Consider the following 20,766-nt stretch of genomic DNA (forward strand, 5'->3'; position numbering starts at 1 on the left):
GAGACTGAGCTGTTGCTGCCCCATCTCTCATCTCACAGCAGTTCCAGGGAGCTCCTCAAAGCTGGTGAGCATTAACTATAATGATGATTACAATAAACAAAGAAGACGTTTCGCATTTATAAATATCTTCTTTGTATTATTCTAATCATTTTTATATCAAATCTTAGGAGTATGACAGGGGAGGCTCTGCCTCTCCTACCTACCCTGACTGCACGTCCCTGCACGATACCTAAATCCTACGAAAACTCCCTAAGGCTGACTCAACTAATAGAAATTATTTTTTTTTTCCATTTGGACAGCTGCCGTACATACAATTAGCTATGAGTCAAGCCAGATTCTGAATGAAGATACTGGATGCTATATTCAGGTTATGCTCTCAATTTAATTGTCAAATCAGCAGCAGGTAGCAAATGGAAACCAGTTCTAACCAGTAAGCAATTCTGTTATCGCTATGGTAAACAATATTCTAAAACCTTTATAATCCTACTACATAAAAATAACTAATTTGCCATGTGACAAATCTGCACTTTTTTTTTATTTTTAAAATATGAATTTATTATTATATTTCACCATGCTCATCTAGCTATTGAAGTAAGACTAGCCGAGGAATTAAATTATTATTCTCAGCATATAACTAATCTACATAGGTGACAGGGACACTGAAGTTTTCTTTTTGGTAAGTGCTGAAGTGCCTGGAGCTTCATTCTTGTCCTGGATTCTGATTGCACAGACCACCTTGTTAGAAATTTGCTGATCACTTGTCCTCCATTGTAAAGTGAACTACCCCTGTGATCAGTGGTGGCTCCAGAGTTGGGAGAGGAGCTTAGTCTAAAATGAAGGTAGTGGAGCTACACCAAATGACAGTGAATCCCAGCCGGCGATGTTTGGCAGAGTTTTGGGTGGCAGTTGGTGTGGCTCCCCTATTTAAATTTTGGAATGTGCTGCAGCCCCACCTCTGGAGCCTCCACTACCTGTGATCAGTGGTGAGTTGAGATAGTGGATGTTATGCTTATTTATACTCCTTTTCTGCTACCTGGGTTATTGCCATGTCTACCCGGGTCAGTGGAAAAGGGTCCCTGAAAAATAACCTGGGTCCAGTGTCTCAACCAGGATTGAACCCAGGAGGGACCCGGGTAACGATCCGGTATAAATGGCATGACCCGGGTCATGATGACCCGGCTCATGCCTCAAACCAGCGGATTGTCAGGTTACAATAGAGCTTGGAGATGACATTATCTCCAAGTGTCCACTGTAACTCCAGAAGACCTGTGTCATGGAAGACCCGGGTCTGGTGTCAATGGCTGGAACCTGAAATAACACAGTCACAGCCACCAGTGTAAACCCCGGTTTCGACCTGTGTTCAGTCCATGGTCAGTGTCCCGTGTTGGAGCCAGTTTTTGTTGGAAAAGGGGTATTGGTATGAAAGTCACCCATTGTATATTGTAAATGAGAAAAGACTGTTGTTCGAAGAAAAAAAAAAAAAGTATAATGTTGTGAGAGTGCAGTACATAAATGACTCACAACTGACTCTTTCATTGCTTTATAGAGAGAAAAAAGCAAACAACTTTGTGTGTGTGTATATATGTATATATATATATATATATATATATATATATATATATATATATACCCTGATGACAAGGCATTAAAGGCCTGGAAACGTTGGGTATAAAACAACTGTTTTTCTATTTACAAAGTCCGTGGAGTGCCTCTTGTTCATGATTTATATGGACACTGGTATGAGATATTATATATATATATTTATATATTTTATGATCTGTACCTGGAAAAGAAATACTCTGTAAACAACGATATATTAAGTAAACAGCACTTTTGAAATCTTTACACTCTGCACTCTGCAATATAGATGACATTACTAAAATAATGTTTTGTTTTCATTTTTAAATGTACCCGGAGCAGACAAAGGGCACAGGAAGCGTTGATTTATAAACAGGCTCTGTCATTAGTTGTGAGATTTAACCAGATTTCCTCATCTTTTATCTTCCACATATTGAATCACTATAGTGAGTCTCGATCACCTAGTCAGTCCTGTACATCAGTCGGGCCGTCTCCCTGTTAGAACACATTGACCCTTTCCTGGAGACTTTCTTCAGGCAGCGTCTCAGACAGTGAATCCAGCAGCAGCAGTATCTGGAGTCTTGTCTAGGGGAGACGAAAAGCACAGACCAACTTCTTTCTAAACACCTGTCACTCAGTCCCAGCACATTACTACCCCCTGCCCTGCTGATTAGGAGCAGTCTGGACATCTCTAATCAGATTAAACGCTAAATAAAGAGTTTGGCTCAGCGGAGACAAACTTTAAGTTTGCAGAGTGCTTTGATCATATACAAATTCCGCAGACCACCAACATGTCAATGTCAAATATATTACTGTTTTTTTGTATAGCACCCAGACCCCACCACAGCTGCTGTTTTCTTAAGAGCAGCCAAATGACTGTAATTATTGCAGAGGGCACTTTTCCTGTATCAACTTAAAGGTGACTTTCATCTTCCAGAAAAGATTGAATGGAGCTTGTGCCTTTTATTTCATACTATTGAACTGCCATGAAGTAATCACTAAATAAGTGATATTGATACTAGAACAGTAAATAAATGAGGCTGAGCAGGGGGCGGTGTAAAACGGAGACTAATGACAGGACATTTCATGTTGGCTTCAAGACTGTACCACAAATTGTATAAATAACCAGATAAACGAGGTAACGATAAGTGTTGCTGGTTGATAGTAATAACTTTCATACAAACACAAATGGTAACAAATCTTTTCTTCCTACAGCCACAGAGGGGCGATATTAAACAATTTAATCAAATGGGGTTATTTTGTGTTTGAAAAATGACAGTTAGGAGCTGATTGGCTGGTACTTTCTCTTTCCATTTTATCACTCTGCAAAGCTTAGTCCATCTCCCCCGATAACATTTATAGCAGATTAGCATGTGGAGCTGCATTTCTCCAGCACCACCTCATTCCTGTGCAACTCAGCCTTCTGCACTCCTTAATAATGCCAGACTGCAAGCAGAGACTGGCGAGAGTGGAGGCGGGAATAGAGAGGACGATTTTTTTTTTGTTGTTGCAAAAGTGAGATTATTAGCGAGTTGAGGTTATTAGCAAGTTATTTTAGGAAGCATCTCCGGGGGGGACCATGCTTATTAAATTTATCCCTTCCCAGTTCACCTCACAGTTTACCCCCACTCTCCTAGACCAGGGGACAGGGAACTTTTTTACCTTTTACCCCAAAATATATTTAGATACACCAACGTTACCCCCTTGATTTGAAAGGAAGGAAATCATATAGTAATGCCCCTGTAGTAGTGCCCCCATATAGTGCCCTTGTAGTAGTGCCCCTGTAGTAGTGCCCCCATATAATGCCCCTGTAGTAGTGCCCCCATATAGTGCCCCTGTAGTAGTGCCCCCATAGTTATGCCCCTGTAGTAGTGCCCTTGTAGTAGTGCCCCCATATAGTGCCCCTGTAGTAGTGCCCCCATATAATGCCCCTGTAGTGCCGCTTGTACAAAAAAACCCCACTTACCTTAATCCCCGCTCCTGCATCTGTCGCCGTCCTGTCCGCCCGGCTGCTCCTCGGAACTATGGGAGAGACGTCATGATGTCTCTCCCATAGTGCGCACGGAGAGAGGCGGAAGCTGGAGTGCAGAAGAGAACTCCAGCCTCCGGCTAATGCGGCGCTGCAGGTAAGGAGCCGGGCGCCTGCTGGTAATAACATCTCAGCGGGCGTCCAGCTTAGAGCCTCTCTGCGGCACAGCTGTGCATGCATATGAATCAGTCTATATTATAGAATGATTAATATGCATGCCCGGCTGTCCGCCCATTACCCCATGGAATTAAATTTTTACCCCATGTGGGGTAATTTACCACTGTTCCCCGACCACTGCTCTAGACTGTAAGCTCTCTCGGGCAGGGCTCTCCGCCCTCTTGGTCTTCACCCAGCACTATCCTTGTCTCCAGTGCACCTCACTCCTTCAGAGACTCTGATCCTTTCTGCCTGTCCTTCCAGGGCACTGGGTTATTAGGTGCTACTGTTATTAACAGTCACTCAGTTGTATAAATATTTCACTATTTGATTATTTTTTTTGTAGATTGTCTGTTTAAATATATTGTATATGTGTGTTTTCTTGTAATTCTCCTAATTTATATTTTGCTCCTCTGTATATATTATGGTCTGTAAGTTTTCTAGCCCTGGCACTAAAAATTTGTTGCTGAACTACTGCTCACATCACAACATAGTTAAAGCTATTTTTCGGCACCAGACAGTAATGTATGTCTCTACATGGACAAATATTGGCACAATTATTAAAAGTTAGTTTATAATGAGCGTCTCTATCAACAGTTCTAGGAACTTCATTCTGCCAACGCCAGAAATGTTATTTCCACGATAATACATCTGGTCTTTATAGAAACTTTTACTTTTTTTATTTTTTTAATAAACTAAAACCATTCTATATAAATGACTAACCATTATGTAAACTGGTCAGAGGTTGTCAGTAACAGGAAACCCTACAATGTTCCCAATTTGTTCCTGATCAATATAGATCATGCAGAAGGAGAAAAAAAAAAAGTCTTGAAGATTTGAGCCTTTTGGGGAATTAGTTGACAAACTCTCATAATATTTGCTTATGCCGCTACCACTCTATTCATTCCCTCTATTTTTTTCCACTCTGTGCAGTCAGAAGCATATAATGTGAATGATTAAGGGCCTTGCTTTGATCTGCCAGGACAGCAAGAATTTGGTTTTGATCTGTGATGCCTGGTTTTGTTTAAGACTTCTTTAATTCATTCCACATTGAGGCCACATTTCCTTAGGTACTAAACACGCTTGATGATAAATACTGAAGTGGGAACTAGATCAAGATACGTTGGAAATTTTTGCATAATTTTTTTACCTTTTTTCTCTCTCTCTTGCGTTTCACAGCATGGAAGGGTCTATTGTCCGCCTTCCAGAGATAGTGACGCTAAAGAAGAAATACAAGGCTTACTTGTACTTGGATGAAGCGCACAGTATTGGGGCAGTGGGAGCGACGGGACGAGGTGTGGTGGAATACTTTGGGGTAGACCCGGTAGACATTGATGTGATGATGGGAACTTTCACCAAAAGTTTTGGTGCCATAGGAGGATATATTGGTGGGAAAAGGGTAAGTCTGTTTATTTGTAAGTCTAAAAAAAAAAAATGGCTGTCATAATAATTATGGGCCTTATATCAGGGCCTATTTATCAACGAGTATTATCATATGCAATGAGTTGCATTTGATAATGGTGCTCCAGCCAATCAGCTCCCAACTGTCATCTGTTTAAAAAATTACAATTGGGAGCTGATTGGCTGGAGCACAATTTATCATGCACATCAAGATTTATCACTTGGTGCGTATGATAAAATTCGTTAATAAATGAGGCCCTTAGTTACAGAAGCAAATCCGTGTTTGGCAGCACTTTATTCCAGTCTAAACTGTAGCAAAATATGTGTGATCTACTTTATTGTGAGAGCATGTTTGATTACCATAGACAATGCCCAGTTTCCCCTACAGTTAATATAATGAGCTTGCGATATAATTGAATGATGTAACTTGCTATAATACACAAGTGCAATAGATAGATATGACAGACAATACATCCTTATAATAGGTGTGTGGTGATATAACATCGGTCACATGATTGCTTATGAAAATAATTCATAGTGTATTATACACCTGGCCATGATACAACTAAGTGCTTTATATCATTGAAACGTTAGATTAAAAAAAAAAAATATATGTACCCCCTTTTTGTAAAATAAAAAGTATTCGATATATCACTTCAGTGTTCCATGATCTGTATAAAACATTTTGCCTGTGGAACTTCTTTGGCTTCTAATATAATGTGTTAGAGGTCACAGTAGTAGAGGTGACATTATTTTATTTTAGGCATAGTGCTCCAAGTTAGAGGAAAACTCCTCCTCATCCAGGGACCCCCTAAATCACACTATTTCTGGACAATGGGTCCTGTTCATGCATTACCATTGTTTGTTTGTTTTTTTGTTTTATTTTTAACCTACAATTATTATTTTTTTGTGCAATAATTTTATAGCTTTTTGCATTCCTTTAAATGTCCTGAATGTTTAGGTTTACTAATGTGTTAATTAGAAATGTTATTTTTTTAAATAAATGTAGAAACTACATATTTTTTTGTTAACATTTACTTATAGTATATAGCTCCAGTGTATTCCATTGTGCTTTACAATTGGGAAATAAACAATAATAACACAAGCCTGGGTAATAACATATAAAAGGATAAGAGGGCCCTGCTCGCTAGCTCACACTCTACAGATATAGCAATTCTTTTATGTCTTGGGTTGGCCGTTGAAGTTACCCTTGGGTTCACCAGTTGAACCCAGAAAATCATGTTTAACATGAGGAAAGCATTAGGTTTATGTATGTATTTCATACATGTCTATTCATTTAGTTTGATTTCAAGTCTAATATGTATTTGCATGTATATACGGAAGATCATTTTGGTAAATCTGTGGTCTCTTATGATTGTGGGCCCTGTATACCTTAATTTGACAGCCTGGGATAATGGCAGGTGGTGTTTGCTGAGTAGTTTGGAATCTGCGACTGTAGACTCCGCTTGTGCTTTGCACAAATATATCATTTTTGATCTGCAAATGTTTTATGAGCATGTAGGCAGAGCTCACATACATATGTTTTATTATTTACTATTAAAAGATAAGTAGTCAGTAGACAGCCCAGCTAAAGGGCATGGGGTCTCCTCACAATCTGCACCCTCTAAAATAAATCCCCAAACATACACATCATACCTGTGACTTTGCACTGTCTGCCCTTCAGGGGGCGCTTTGGACTCTGCCCATTGTCTCTTGCATTCACATCTCACTCCCACTCTGTTTATGTAGCTTAGTGTAGTTACAGATGGGCCTGTAAGCCGCTGCTCCCTTGTTTCTAAGCTGCTGTTGTTGGGTAAGTGTTCTATGAGTGGATGTAGGATGAAATCTGTAAGGATCTTTGAATAACCTGTGGACATCTTTAACCCTTTCAGGACCTTGTGGACTACTTAAGAACCCATTCGCACAGCGCACTTTATGCAGCATCAATGTCTCCACCAGTGACAGAGCAGATCATCAGGGTGATGAAGTGCATTATGGGACGCGATGGGACACTGACTGGTAAGATGACCTGTATATTAGCTCTGTTAATCCGTGCCTAAAGCTGCCTTGGACCAGTTTTATGTGCTATACATGTTATGTGACATAATTGTTATATAGCGTAGATTTTTTTGTCTTGACTTCTGCAAATTAACCTTTAGTATGATTACGTCCCATCCCATATTTTCACTGCCCGGAGTAAGCCCCCCCTGTATATATGTTAGATTGTACACATGTTATTCACAAACTGATTCCCTCATTACTTTTCTTTGCCTAAGCTGCAATGTATACATCCAAATTGGGCAATTTTTTGCTATTCAGCTTATCTTGAACTACATTGCTTATACCTGGACTTTGTAGTTCCACAATACACAAAACAGAGGAAATATGTGCCTCTCCCGTATAGTGCCGCCTGGTCACTTTTCTTCATAGTCACTTTTGGGGGTTGGATGTGGTTTTCTAGGGTTGGGTATGAGATCCCAGCGGTCTGGATGCCGCTGGTCAGAATACAGACAGCGGCATCCCAACAGTCAGAATCCCGACACCCATAAGGAAACAAGGTAAGACTAACCCCTTACCCCTACCCATCCCTCCCCGATGCCTAACCCTAACCTCCCCCTCCCTGCACCCTAAACCTAACACTCCCTCCCCGGTGCCTAATACTAACCTCAAACCCCCCCCCCCCAGTGCCTAAACCTAACCTCCCCCCCTCCCCGCCTAACCTTAATCCTCCCCCTAATGCCTATTCCTCCCCCTAAAGCCCGATACTTACCTTCGGGATTCTGGTACCGGGATCCTGACGCTGTTGGGATTTCGGCGCCAGTATTGTTCTCATCTGCATACCGCACGCCGGGATGCTGACTACATCCCGATTTTCAAGTATGTTTTTTGTTTTGGTTGCTTTTTTTTCCCTTACAATGGTGTGTGAAGACAGTGTTTGTTATATTCAACAGTATTTATGCAAGAAGTGTATTTTATTTACATTTTTTTTGTACAATGAACTTTTAGGAAACATTTTGTCATTCTGGAGGTACTACAAGTTCTGTGCTCAGACACCAATAGTCCACGGAAGTCTAAAATAGCCCCAGTTAGAACAGGACTAATAAATGTGAGCACAGGCTGCTTATAGTTGTAGTGGGGGGACCCCACAATACTGGTTGCTCTTTTATAGTGATAATCCTCCTAGGTTGGTTAATGCTGAGTTAGAGTGTGTAAGGGGGATCATGGTAATAAAAAACAATACATTAAATAAAATTAAAATCCAGACCGCATAGTGTGACCCTTGCCTTACAAATTCTGTCATGGGGTAATTATCCCTATAAACTGCCGGCGTTGGCCTACTGTGTAATGCGCCTGCGCGACAGTCCGTCCACTTTAACCCGGTGGGGACCCAGCAGTGCCTGGAAGGCTTCACTGAAACCGGAAAGGCAGCGCTGGGTCCCCATTGCCAACAATGGGGACCGCATCTAAAGATGGCGAGAATGATGCTGTGGCAAACAGCACTTATCTTAGATTACCGCTGTTTGTTGAAAACAGAAAAGATGACCTATAACCCCTTTAGCGAGCGCTAAAGGGGTTATGCACCATTGATAAATAGGGCCCTCAGATAGCAGATACTCCTGAAAATCTGTAGCTCTCCCACAGATTAGGGTGGTGGAGATTAGAGTGATGAATGAATGGACTCCTGAAGCTTCATTTGCCACGTATAGGCGCCTGCATAGTGACCAAGGGGGTAATAATAAAACTACTATTTATTATACCTAAAAAGGTCAGTTAGAAGTATCCAGGCACACACATATACACATACACACATCGCATACACACACACATCACATACACACACACACACATCACATACACACACATCACATACATACACACACACGTATACACATACACACACATCACATACACACACACATCACATACACACACACATCACATACACACACACATCACATACACACACACATCACATACACACACACATCACATACACACACACATCACATACACACACACATCACATACACACACACATCACATACACACACACATCACATACACACACACATCACATACACACACACATCACATACACACACACATCACATACACACACACATCACATACACACACATCGCATACACATACACACACATCGCATACACATACACACACATCGCATACACATACACACACATCGCATACACATACACACACATCGCATACACATACACACACATCGCATACACATACACACACATCACATACACATACACACACATCACATACACACACACATCACATACACACACACATCACATACACACACACGTATACACGCACATCACATACACACACACGTATACACACACATCACATACACACACACACATCACATACACACACACGCACATCACATACACACACACGTATACACGCACATCACATACACACACACACACATCACATACACACACATCACATACACACACATCACATACACACACTTCACATACACACACTTCACATACACACACTTCACATACACACACATCACATACACACACATCACATACACACACACGTATACACACACATCACATATACACACACATCACATACACACACACACACATCACATACACACACACATCACATACAGTTTAATTGATTAAAGACTCTTCCTCTTCTCCATGTTATTTAGAACGGAAATAATTTTCTTGTTCCACTTCCAACCTAGGGCCTGATTCAGCAAGGAATGCAGCTGCTTATACGCACGCAATCGGCCGATCGCAGTGCGCATACTAGGCACTGCGATCGGGACTGCGATCGCAGAGGCTACGCAGACCCATGGCAGAGCGATTGACAGGAAGTGTCGTTTGTGGGTGGTGACGAGGGGTTGCTCGGGCGAACGCAGGCGTGCCAGTGCGTTGGGACGGCGTTGCATGGGCGTGCATAAATTGGCCACTGCGATACCAGATGCCGCCTGAGGCCTCATAACGTGCGCAGAAGTTAGCAATTCCTGATTGAGGTCTGACCTGCCTTAACTGTGCATATGGGTCCGATGTTACGCGATGTAACCGATTGTTTCGCTATGTTGTCCAAGTATACAGATGTGAGTTAGGGGAAGTGGGCGTCCTCATGTTAGGCTCCAATAGCAATGCGAATGCAAACATTTACATACAGTATCGCCACTGAAATTAGCAACTGCGTTGCATACTGTACGTATAAGCAGAATAGCGATCCATGCTGAATCAGGCCCTTACTCCGCCACATTGTATAGAATAGCGGTAACGTCGGTTTCTTGCTTTTGCTGAACTACATGGATGTCTCAGCATGCTGGGACTTGTAGTATCACAGTACCAGCATAACCATAGGATCTGCAGTTTACTGGAGTACTTGTAGCTCTCCAGCTAAGATGTGGCTGCACTGCTGCTATGCCCTGGTTCACCCCCTCTCTGCGCTGCCGGGTACAGGAACACTATGGATGGGGGCGGGAAGGAGGAAATGAGTCACGTTGAGCTGGGGGGCAGTATGGCTGCCATACACAGCAACAGTAGTGACAGCCTAACACCAGTATAGCCGCCTGCCAGATGTATCCCATAGTAAGCAAATGTAGGGGAGGTTGAGGAGGCAGTACAGTAAGGATTGCCCCTAGGAAGCGAGATGCACAAACATAATAAAAAAAAATATAAAACATAAATAAAAGTATATTTTAATGAAAAATCATCTATTTTTCACTTTTAGATGCAATTAATTTTTTTAAATAAAAATAATTTTTGGGCACCTTTTTTAAATGTAGATGTGCTGATTTGTTAGCGTTTTATTAGTGTTCCTCATACTGATAAGCAACAGAGGTGATGTAACGTTTGTTACCTGGCCATGTGGAGTATGAATCACTATGAACATGAATGCGCACTGTGCTGTGTTTAGCAGCATTACAGGGAGCACTACAAGTGTATTAGCCTATGGCTACGGGAACCCTTGGTCAGGCCTCTGATTAATTTAAAATTTTCGTATTTATTCAATGCTGAAAGAATCGGAAAGTGTCAAAAAATAAAGTAAACAATTCTAATGCTCTCAATGACTACAGGGTGTGAGATTATAATCCGCCGATAGTATACCTCTCAACGTTCTCACATATCAATGTGTGAAAGGGGGCACGGTCTCATGGCAGCTAGCCCATGCCCCCTAGTGTGTGACATTTCTGGGCCATGGCTTGTTTTTCGTTTTGCCTCTCCTGGCACTAAATTGACGCCACACACATGCGCGTGGCATCCATTCACCATTGCTCTGCATATATAGGCTCCTAGTTGTGGCATTCTATGGCATCGATTAGCTACAGGTTTCAGACATTATATTATACTGGTTGCATAAATTCCAGAGCAGGTATTGGCCTCTGGTTGTGTACACTGTAATGCACAGGTTGACTCCAGGTTGGGAATATTCCATTGTACTGATTGGCCTCAAGGTGCATACACACGGTCAGATTTGTCAGATGAACGATTTGATGAATGATTTAACCAACGATTTGAACTATGAACGATTTTTGACTGCATTAAAATTACTGAAATCATCCAAAACTGACTGCAAACACATCAGATATCGTTATCTGACCATTGGGAACACGCATCGTTCATCGTTCAGACATGTCAGATTTCCCCTCAGATATGAACGATTGAACGATTTTTGAAATCGTTATCATTCAGATCTGAAGAAAAATTTGACCGTGTGTATGCACCATTAAGCTGCATACACACACAACGATTTAGTAAATGAACGATTTTAGTAGACTGTTTTCGTTCATTTTTTCAAGGGAAAAATTTACGTAAATCGTTTACTAAAATCGTTCATTTACTAAATGTAATGAACAATTTTTTTGAACTACAAACTATTTTTGCATATTCCCTTACTGAAAATCGTTGAGTTGGTCAGTCTGACTGAACTACAAACTGCAAACTACAAACATGAACGTGCATGAACGATAATCGTTCATCGTTTTAACTCAGAAAGTGAACGTTTTTTTCAACGATAAACGATATCGTTATTGATAATCGTTAAAAAAATCGTTGTGTGTGTGTATGCACCTTTAGACTGTAAACACTTGCAGTGAATTCCTACAGGTTGCACTGACTCCAGAATGCGACACTAATGCAGTATTTCCCAAACATGGTTCTCATGGCTCACTCACAGTTCAGACATTTGGGATATCCCTGCTTCTGCACAGGTGGGTAAATCAAACTGACTGAGGTAATTATTATGCCACTTGTGCTTATGCATGAATTATTATGCCACTTGTGCTTATGCATGAATTATTATGCCACCTGTGCTTATGCATGAATAGCCTTAGTACCTGGACTGTGACTGGCCCATGAGGACCAGGTTTGGGAAACACTGCACTAACGCATTAATGGGTTCCAAGCTGTGATTATTCCAGTGCCCTGATTAGCCTCAGTCTGTACTAATACAGTGATTGCGTACAGGTCCATTTTAGTGCATACACAAAATAAATACAGTAGACACCTGAATGAAACACACCTAAGATATATATATCTGTGTACACCTTTATTACCATGTCATACAGTAATCCTAATGGTATGTAGTTAATAGATCGATAATGGCAATGTCGACATCATAATGTTGATAGTTATTATGCCGACATTGTGGACATTAGGGTTTAGTTGTGAGTGGGAGAGTTAGGGGTAGGCTGCAGGGGGGTTTAGGCTGCGTGAGGGGGAAGGGATAGGTTTAGGCACTAGAGGGAGGATTAGGGTTAGTGGTCAGGATTAGGGTTAGGGATAGAAGTGAAATGCCTGACAGAACTCTGGAGGATCGGAGCTCTCACCTGGAAGTGACTGTCACATGACCGTCAGGACATGGTAGCCGCGCAGTAGTTGCTGTGGGACGCCAGCAGCAGGTAAGTGACCACTGGGCCACGAGGGACAATATGGGAACATTCTAACTTGTCAACATTTCATCACTGTCAACATAGCGTACCGCACCAATCCTATTGCAGTGTAATCTAATCTATTCCAGTTAACTTTCGTTTTCGAAATTTAATTTATAAGAGCAACGTGAACATTGCAAATACAAACACAATTTACCTAATGAATTTTAGTCAGCCTTTCTGTATTTATCATAATCCGCACTAAAAATGCGGATTTCATCAAATAACTATGCTAAATTCCCGTGAAAAAATATTTAGCCAATGTGCTCTCGCCTGGACGCATGTTTCTATAAAAGCCAGTACCCGGCGAAGAACTGGAAGCTGAGTGATCGCTAACGCGCTCTGCTTCCTGGTTTTGGTCCAGCGCAGGTAATGTGCATGTGCGGCCGTCGGCCGGCGCATGCATCATAGGGGTGAAAACAGAGAGGGATCTTGAAGATCTCTCATCATTAAAAACCGCGTTACAGTAGTCCATAGCCTACTACTGACTAACGCCAGCTTGGCATTCCATAGCATGGTAAATCCAAGGGCATAGTCGCCTCCATAGTTATCTTAATTCTTAGGGACCCTTAGATTTTGTAGGGATTTTTCAGTGGATTCCCCTAATTTCCAGCTTAATAAATATGCCCCTAAATGTAAGCTACCAGTTTTATTACCAAGATGATAACCTCAGGAAGCAACAATAAAACAATCCTTAAATAATCTGTTTACAATGTGTGTTCTATTTTGGGATAAGATGTGTGGGAAATATTAGTAATAGCAGTGGATGTTACTGCTTAATGAATTAACCTTTGAACATTTCTTAAAATAGTGACTGCAGTAATGTCCATATGAGAGTCTCATCTAACCAGAATGGCTTCATACTCAATCACAAAGCATACGTTTACTTTAGCCATAGGCTGGTGCTGATTTATTAGCTGTGGCTGCAAACAATGCTTCTGATTTAAGAAACAAAAATATACAGAAGCTGACTTTACTAATGCTTGAATTCGAACACAGAATTTCAGGCGTGAATGTGCCTTCCAAATGTGCCCTTCATCTCTTATTAAAGCTGGCCAAGGGATTGACTCGTGCACAGATTTCAAGGGTCCTCTCACTTAGTAAGCAGTGTGAAAACAAGAGATATGTATACAGAAATCCAAATACTAAATGGTTTTATATAAGATTTATTTCACTTCCTTGGAGGGAAACCAAACGTAACAGGCCTTTTTTCATTTAGTTTGTTTTTTAAAGGAAAATAAAATAGAAGTAGGTATATATAGAAGCGCTACTGAAATGTAACTTGCATATAACAGTTAACAATGATTATTAAGGCATTCTTCCCAACTGTCGCTATCTGTTCTCATCTCTCCTGATCGAAGTGAAACCACTGTGGATCAGGACTTTTGTTCTTAAACATGGCAGGTATGGCCCCTTCAATTCTGCTCGTACCAGCAGAAGTTGCGCATAGTATTGTACGGGTGTTTTCAGTGGAGGGCAAAGGGCTGGAGAGGAGCCATCCCAATCCAACCGTTTGCAGGAGCGTTTTAAGCCATTTATCGGGCAAAGTTGCGGTATACACACCTATATATCGGGCCAAACAACCTTTATCGGGTGATCAGCACCGATTTGTTTAGGTGTGTACCTAGCTAAGAAAGGACCTCAATTCTGACTGGAGGGGAAAGGCCCTTACGAGATGGAAACGTTTTATTGTTAGCATATGATAAAATTAAATCTTATAAATATAATAGGCTTTTGTGCATAATACACCACACATTACTGTACATTCTGCGCTGCTCATCTGTAACATGTCCCAGTTATGGTATTTATTTCAACTGAAAAGTTGTGATCACATTCTTGCCAATTAAAAGATCTCAACCAAATAATTGTTTTTATTATTATTTATACAGCACCTTCATATTCTGTTGCGCTTTACAATGGGGAACAAGCCGTAATAAAACAAAACTGGGTAATAACAGACACAGAGGTACAGTAAGAGGGCCCTGCTCAAGCAAGTTTACAATTTATGGGGAGATAGGCATTAATATTCAAGTATAGGTGCTACCTACTGCATATTGGTCCAGTCAGATTGCAGAGGTTCTTGGGTTGCATGATCCAGTCATACTGGAATGATGGGCAAGGGTCAGGAGCAGTGGTGGATTTTACATAGGGCCCCCACCCCCCAGTAAAATCCACCACCGGTAAGGACTGCTTAGGCTAGCACAGTGGTAGTGACTTACCATTGGAAGCACTCCCTGATGATCAGAGTCAGGCAGTCCCAGGGGGAGGTGTTTTCTCCCCCTGAGACTGCCAGTCCTGATTGCAATAGCAGATAAGCCACTCACCTGCTATAACAGCAGCCCTCTCTGGCTTATAGGGGCTGCAGCTAATGCAGCCCCTAAAAGCCAGCTTGTCTGCTAGCCTAGCAGCAGCTCCGGGCTTAAGCCACGCCCCCTTATTTGGACCACACCGTCTGACTTAAGCACCGCCTCCTGGTGACATCATCAGTCAATCACCAGGATGGCAATGGAGGAAAGGGGTAATGTGTGCTGCAGACTCCCCGGCTAGACAGGCAAGGAGACCCCACTGGTCAGGAGGATGTGAAAGTGAAGAAAGAGAAAATAAGTAAAGTTCTATGTGGACTGTATAGAGGGGATGTAATTGGGTAGGATAGCTTATGGAAGTTTTGTGGGTGGTTCTGGGACTTGATAAGTTGCCTCAATAGATAAGTTTTGAGGGAATGCTTAAATGTTTTGAGACTAGAGAAAAGTATGTTGGTGTAGTTTGGTTAATAGTCTTATGTGTAAGTGAAAGCATTTTATATTGAATTCGGTAGAGGGGCTGACAGAGCGGAGCTGCAGACGATGAATGTTTATTGAGGAAGATCGGCCTCACAGTTGCATTCTTAATGGATTGTAGCGGTGAGAACCTGTTTTGGGAAAGACCAGTAAGGAGACTATTGCAATAATCATACGGGAGATAATGAGTACATGAATTACAGTTTTTGCAGTCTTGTGTAAGATGAGGTCATATTCTGAATGATTTTTTTAGATGTATGTAACATGATTTGGAAACTGATTCAGTGTGAGGAACAAAGGACAGTTCTGAGTCGAGGATGACACCTAGGCTATTGGGCGGTACAAATATTATCAATTCTGTATTAGATAGATTAAGTTTGAGGTGGCAAGATGACATCGATGATAAAATGGCAGAAGGCATTCAGTAACTTGGACCAATACAGATGGTGACAAATCTGGAGAGGATAGGTAGATTTGAGTACCAACCACATACAGTTGACACTGAACTCATAAGTTTGCCAAAAGATGTGGTAAAGACTGAGAAAAGCAGAGGACCTAAGACTGAGCCTTTGTGGGACTCCAACTGAAAAGAGATAGTGAAAAGGAGGTGGATTCAGTGAAATGGACACTAAAATAGCGATTTGATAAGTAGAATGACAACCAGGATAAGGCTGTGTCCTGAAGACCTACAGTTGGGATTGTAGAGTTTGTATGAAGAGAGTGGTCAACAGTGTGAAAAGCAGTTTAGAGATCTAGAAGAATAAGAAGTGAGTAATGGTCCTAGCAATGATCAGATCATTCATTACATTAGTCAGTATTGTCTCTCTGGATTTTTTGGAACGAAAGTCTGACTGAAGTGGTTCCAGTAAGTTATGCAAGTGAAGAAAGTGTGTGAGGCGGGTGTAGGCAAGTCTCTCAATTAGCTTAGAAGGGCATGGAAGCTGAGAGAGTGGACAATAATTTGAGAGTGTGTTAGGGTCATTTTTTTTTTTTTTTAAGAATAGGAGTAATCATTGCAGGCTTGAATACTGATGGAAAGATACCAGCAGAGTGAGAGATTACAGATTTTAGTTAAGGTTGGGATGAGCACAGGAGACTCTACTGATTTGTCAGGGTATAGGATGAATAGGAGAGGTAGTATGGTAGGAAGATGAGAAGAGTGTAGATACTTAATCTTAATTTGTGGGATCAAATGAAGAGAAGGAGCCAGAGGGTTCAGGGAAATAACTGAGCGTGTCGCTGGCAGAGGAGGAACATACGATTTCATTTTGGATCTAATCAATCTTATCCTTGAAATAGGAAGCAACATCTTGTGCACTGATAGTAGCTGGTGGGTTGGGTGTAGGTGGGGTAATGCTGGGTACACACTAGAAGATGTTTGTACCCAGTGACTGCACAATACTGTATCAGGCGGTCCGTACACACTGCACGATCTGCTGTACAACTGCCCGATATATTGTTCCCCCGCCTCATCCAGAAGCATGGTGTTGGCCATCAGATCTTCTGATCTGCCGTACATGCAGAGCAGATCAGAAGATATGAGGAGCTTTAGTGCGTACACCCTGGACGATTTGTCATTCCGATTTGCTTCAAAATGACAAATAGTCCAATATATAGTCTAGTGCACAGATTCTCAAACTCTGTCCTCAAGACCCCAAACAGTGCATGTTTCCAGGTCTCCTCACAGAATAAATTAAGTAATTAGCTCCACCTTTGGATCTTTTAAAATGTGTCCTGTGAGAAATTAATACACCTGTGCACCTGCTGGGTGACCTGGAAAACGTGACCTGAGGACCGAGTTTGAGAACCACTGGTCTAATGTGTACCCAGCTTAAGAAGTGATTTTAAATGTATTAAAAAGTCTATTGGGTTTTGAAGCTTGTGCAGAGATGAGAGATTGGAAATATGTTTGTTTGGCAGTGTCCTTAACCTTACAATAAGAGCGGTCTTTATATGTGATGAAGTCACTCGAAGTACGAGATTTACGTCACTTACGTTGTACTTTACATGAGAGTTTTTGTGGGAGTCTTGTTAATTTAGATTGCCATGGTTCATATCTAAGTCTATATGGAGTGTAATGGGTAGCTGGAGCCACTTCATCGAGGGATTTGTTTAGAGTTTGGTTAAGGTGTTATACAACAATCTGAGGAGAAGCGAATGTAGAAATTGGTGAGAGTAGTTGTTGCAGAGAGGTGAAAGGTTGTTGAAAAGTAAGAGTTAATATTTCTGCAGGTTAGAGGAGGCTTGGTAGACTTCAGTGACACTGAGCTTGAAGTAATAGAGGAGAGCGTGCAGGTGATAAGGTTGTGATTTGAGAGAGGGAAGAATGTTGGTGAGTTCAGAAACTGAGCATAGTCTGGTGAATAAAGATCAAGGCAGTGACCATCCTGATGAGTCCGTTCACTGGAAGAGGCCAAGAGAGGAGGTTATAGAGAGTAGTTTGGAGGCACAAGGAGATTGTGGACTATCAATAGGGATATTGAAATCACCCATGAGCCCGACAGGAAAATGTCCAAGAAATTGTTGGTGTGGCCCAGGTTGGCAATAGATAGCGGCAACACGCAGAGAAGGGAGTAAAAATCCTGTTACAAATGTTCTTCAAACTTATGAGAGGAGAGTGGATTATTGTCGCTGAGGGGTGATATGCACGGATAGTGAATATTGCAATAAAGTCCACTCCAACAACTAAGAAAGGAGACATAGCTAGTGACTTCAGTATATATTATGTGCTGCATGTATATTAGTACGAGCTAAATTTAAATTAGATCTTGCAATCATCCTGACAATAAGGGCTAAAATACTGTTTTTATAGCTGCAGCATTTTTTCCATCAGTACAAAGCACAAATAAGGTGATCTGTTACTCTGGTATGTTTTACAGCAGATGTGTTTATCGCTTGGCATATCGGGTAGATAGCACAATGTCATTATTATTGTTTTTAGAACAATTTATTACTGGAAAAGGGAACAGAACGCCTTCACTTATGGGGAAGTACAACTGGCTTTGGGATGAAAGTCTTTTGCTGTCTTGACTTGCAAAGTACATCGAGCCTTTTTAAATGTAACTTTTAGCTTCATCTGGAAATCATATCAAAGCAGTGAAAATATGGCACAGAGTAGAGCAGCGTGTGCCGTTCCTTTGCATGCGCCGTGCCACTTTGGCACCATGTCTTCTCGCTGCTGATTTTGCTTTTTGTTTTTGTCTAATATATTTTAATCAAAATGTTTCTGAAAAAGATAAAATACTCTGTCATGTCAAATAGTGACATACAGGTGTGTCCTCTTATATGTGTGGCGCTTTCGCTGCAAATCGCGCTACGTATGGGATGCGTACCCAGGAGCGGTATGCGCGCTGTGGGCCTGATTCTGACCTGCTCGCGAGCGCTGAGCGCTCGCAAGCAGGTCTATGGTGCCCAAGTGCGCATGCGTACGACGGAGGCGGCTCCGTCGTGCGCATGCCCGAGACCCGAATAACGACGGCCAAGCCGTCGTTTTGGATCTCGCACCAAAGGGGGCGTGCTGTCGATGGTGATTGACAGCACGCCCCCTTTTGTGGGCGTGCCGGGGGGGTGGCTGCCCGGATGGAGGCGTTCCCATGGGAACGCTACCGTCTGGGTCTGGCCCCACTGACATCACCCACAGCTATGCGAGCGACCAGGAGGCCGCTCCAAAAAGGAGCAGGGACGGCCCTGATTCAGAGCGAGCGCTCTGTCAGAGCGTCTGGCTCTGAATCAGGGCCAGTGTTCACACACGGGACTCCATTGGTTCCAAAATGCCATCACTGAGCTTTGCCTATGTGAGACAGCCCTTTTACAAGCTAGTTCCGCTTCTTTAGGCATAAGTGCAGATGGAATAAAAATGTCTAGTAATCTGCAACGTTCGAGCATATGCACTCTCCTTGCTTATCTGCAGTGCAAAGTCACACAAGATACATTCCACAAACGTACTGTTAACTCTACATCCTCCACATTGTGTACATTGATAGAAATGATCACTTTACTTCTGTGCAAGGACCTGGCGAGCCTAATGTTCTTGAGCGGCCAGTATGGGCTGATGGGAAAGGATCCGAATGATCCCTCTCTGAAAAAAAAAGTGGTACTGAAGCTCATATGTTGGTATATTTCACAATTTAGCAGCATAGAAACCTGCAGATGTGTCCTCATCCATCTAGCCTCAATGCGCCACGCAGCGCAACTTGCCTGGCGTGAGAGAGCCGACCGGTCCCGTGCTACTCTGCTAGCGTGGGGCGTCTGAATCGCAGTGTAATGCGAATAGGCTGCGTCCTAGTCGCATTACATTGCGATTTTGAAAAAAAGACGCCCGACTCGAGCAGAGTCTCGTGTGACCTGGCGTGCCAAGAGGGGCTTTTTAGTGCGACTGCAGCAAAGATGTATAAGACGCATCTGTATGCCGGTTGCTTTTAAGATGGAAAAACAAAATCTGTGACTGCAGCAGATATCTTGGATAACTGTGATACCTCTTCCATACATTGTGAGGATACTTTAATATATGCGGTTATACCCCCAAAATGGCTGGTTTTGGGGGATGTGATGAATATATCCCAAGTCATCATGCCTTTCACACAAAGCAATAACATTCCGTGTAAGATGATACATTTCCCACTAGATGGCATTGTCCCTTTAGCTGTTTTTTTATTTATTTTTTATTTGGTGCTGTCATGTTGTTATAATAACCCCTGGCTCTAGAATAGGGGTGGGCAATAAGCGGGCCCCCAGCTGTTGCAGAACTACACATCTCAGCATGTCCTGTCACATTTTCACTATTTGGCCATGCTAAAACTGTTGCTGTGGTATCTTGGGATTTGTAGTTCAACAGCAGCTGGAGGGAGACTTATTGCCCACCCCTGCTCTAGAAT

The 20,766-nt window shown here is 42.1% G+C and overlaps 1 protein-coding gene across 1 annotated transcript in view; it reads left to right on the forward strand.

Annotated features, from left to right (window-relative positions):
* The window catches only part of LOC148516876 (serine palmitoyltransferase 3-like), a 170,442-nt gene that overhangs the window by 98,595 nt on the left and 51,081 nt on the right, over positions 1-20,766 (forward strand). Inside the window, exons 8-9 of the mRNA XM_088479451.1 lie at positions 4,943-5,162; positions 7,057-7,183. Of these exons, the coding sequence (XP_088335577.1) occupies positions 4,943-5,162; positions 7,057-7,183 (347 nt within the window). The remainder of the gene's footprint in view (positions 1-4,942; positions 5,163-7,056; positions 7,184-20,766) is intronic.

The sequence above is a fragment of the Taudactylus pleione genome, unplaced genomic scaffold, assembly GCF_031769625.1.
Source record: "Taudactylus pleione unplaced genomic scaffold, aTauple2 ptg000235l, whole genome shotgun sequence".
NCBI classification, from domain to species: Eukaryota; Metazoa; Chordata; class Amphibia; order Anura; family Myobatrachidae; genus Taudactylus; species Taudactylus pleione.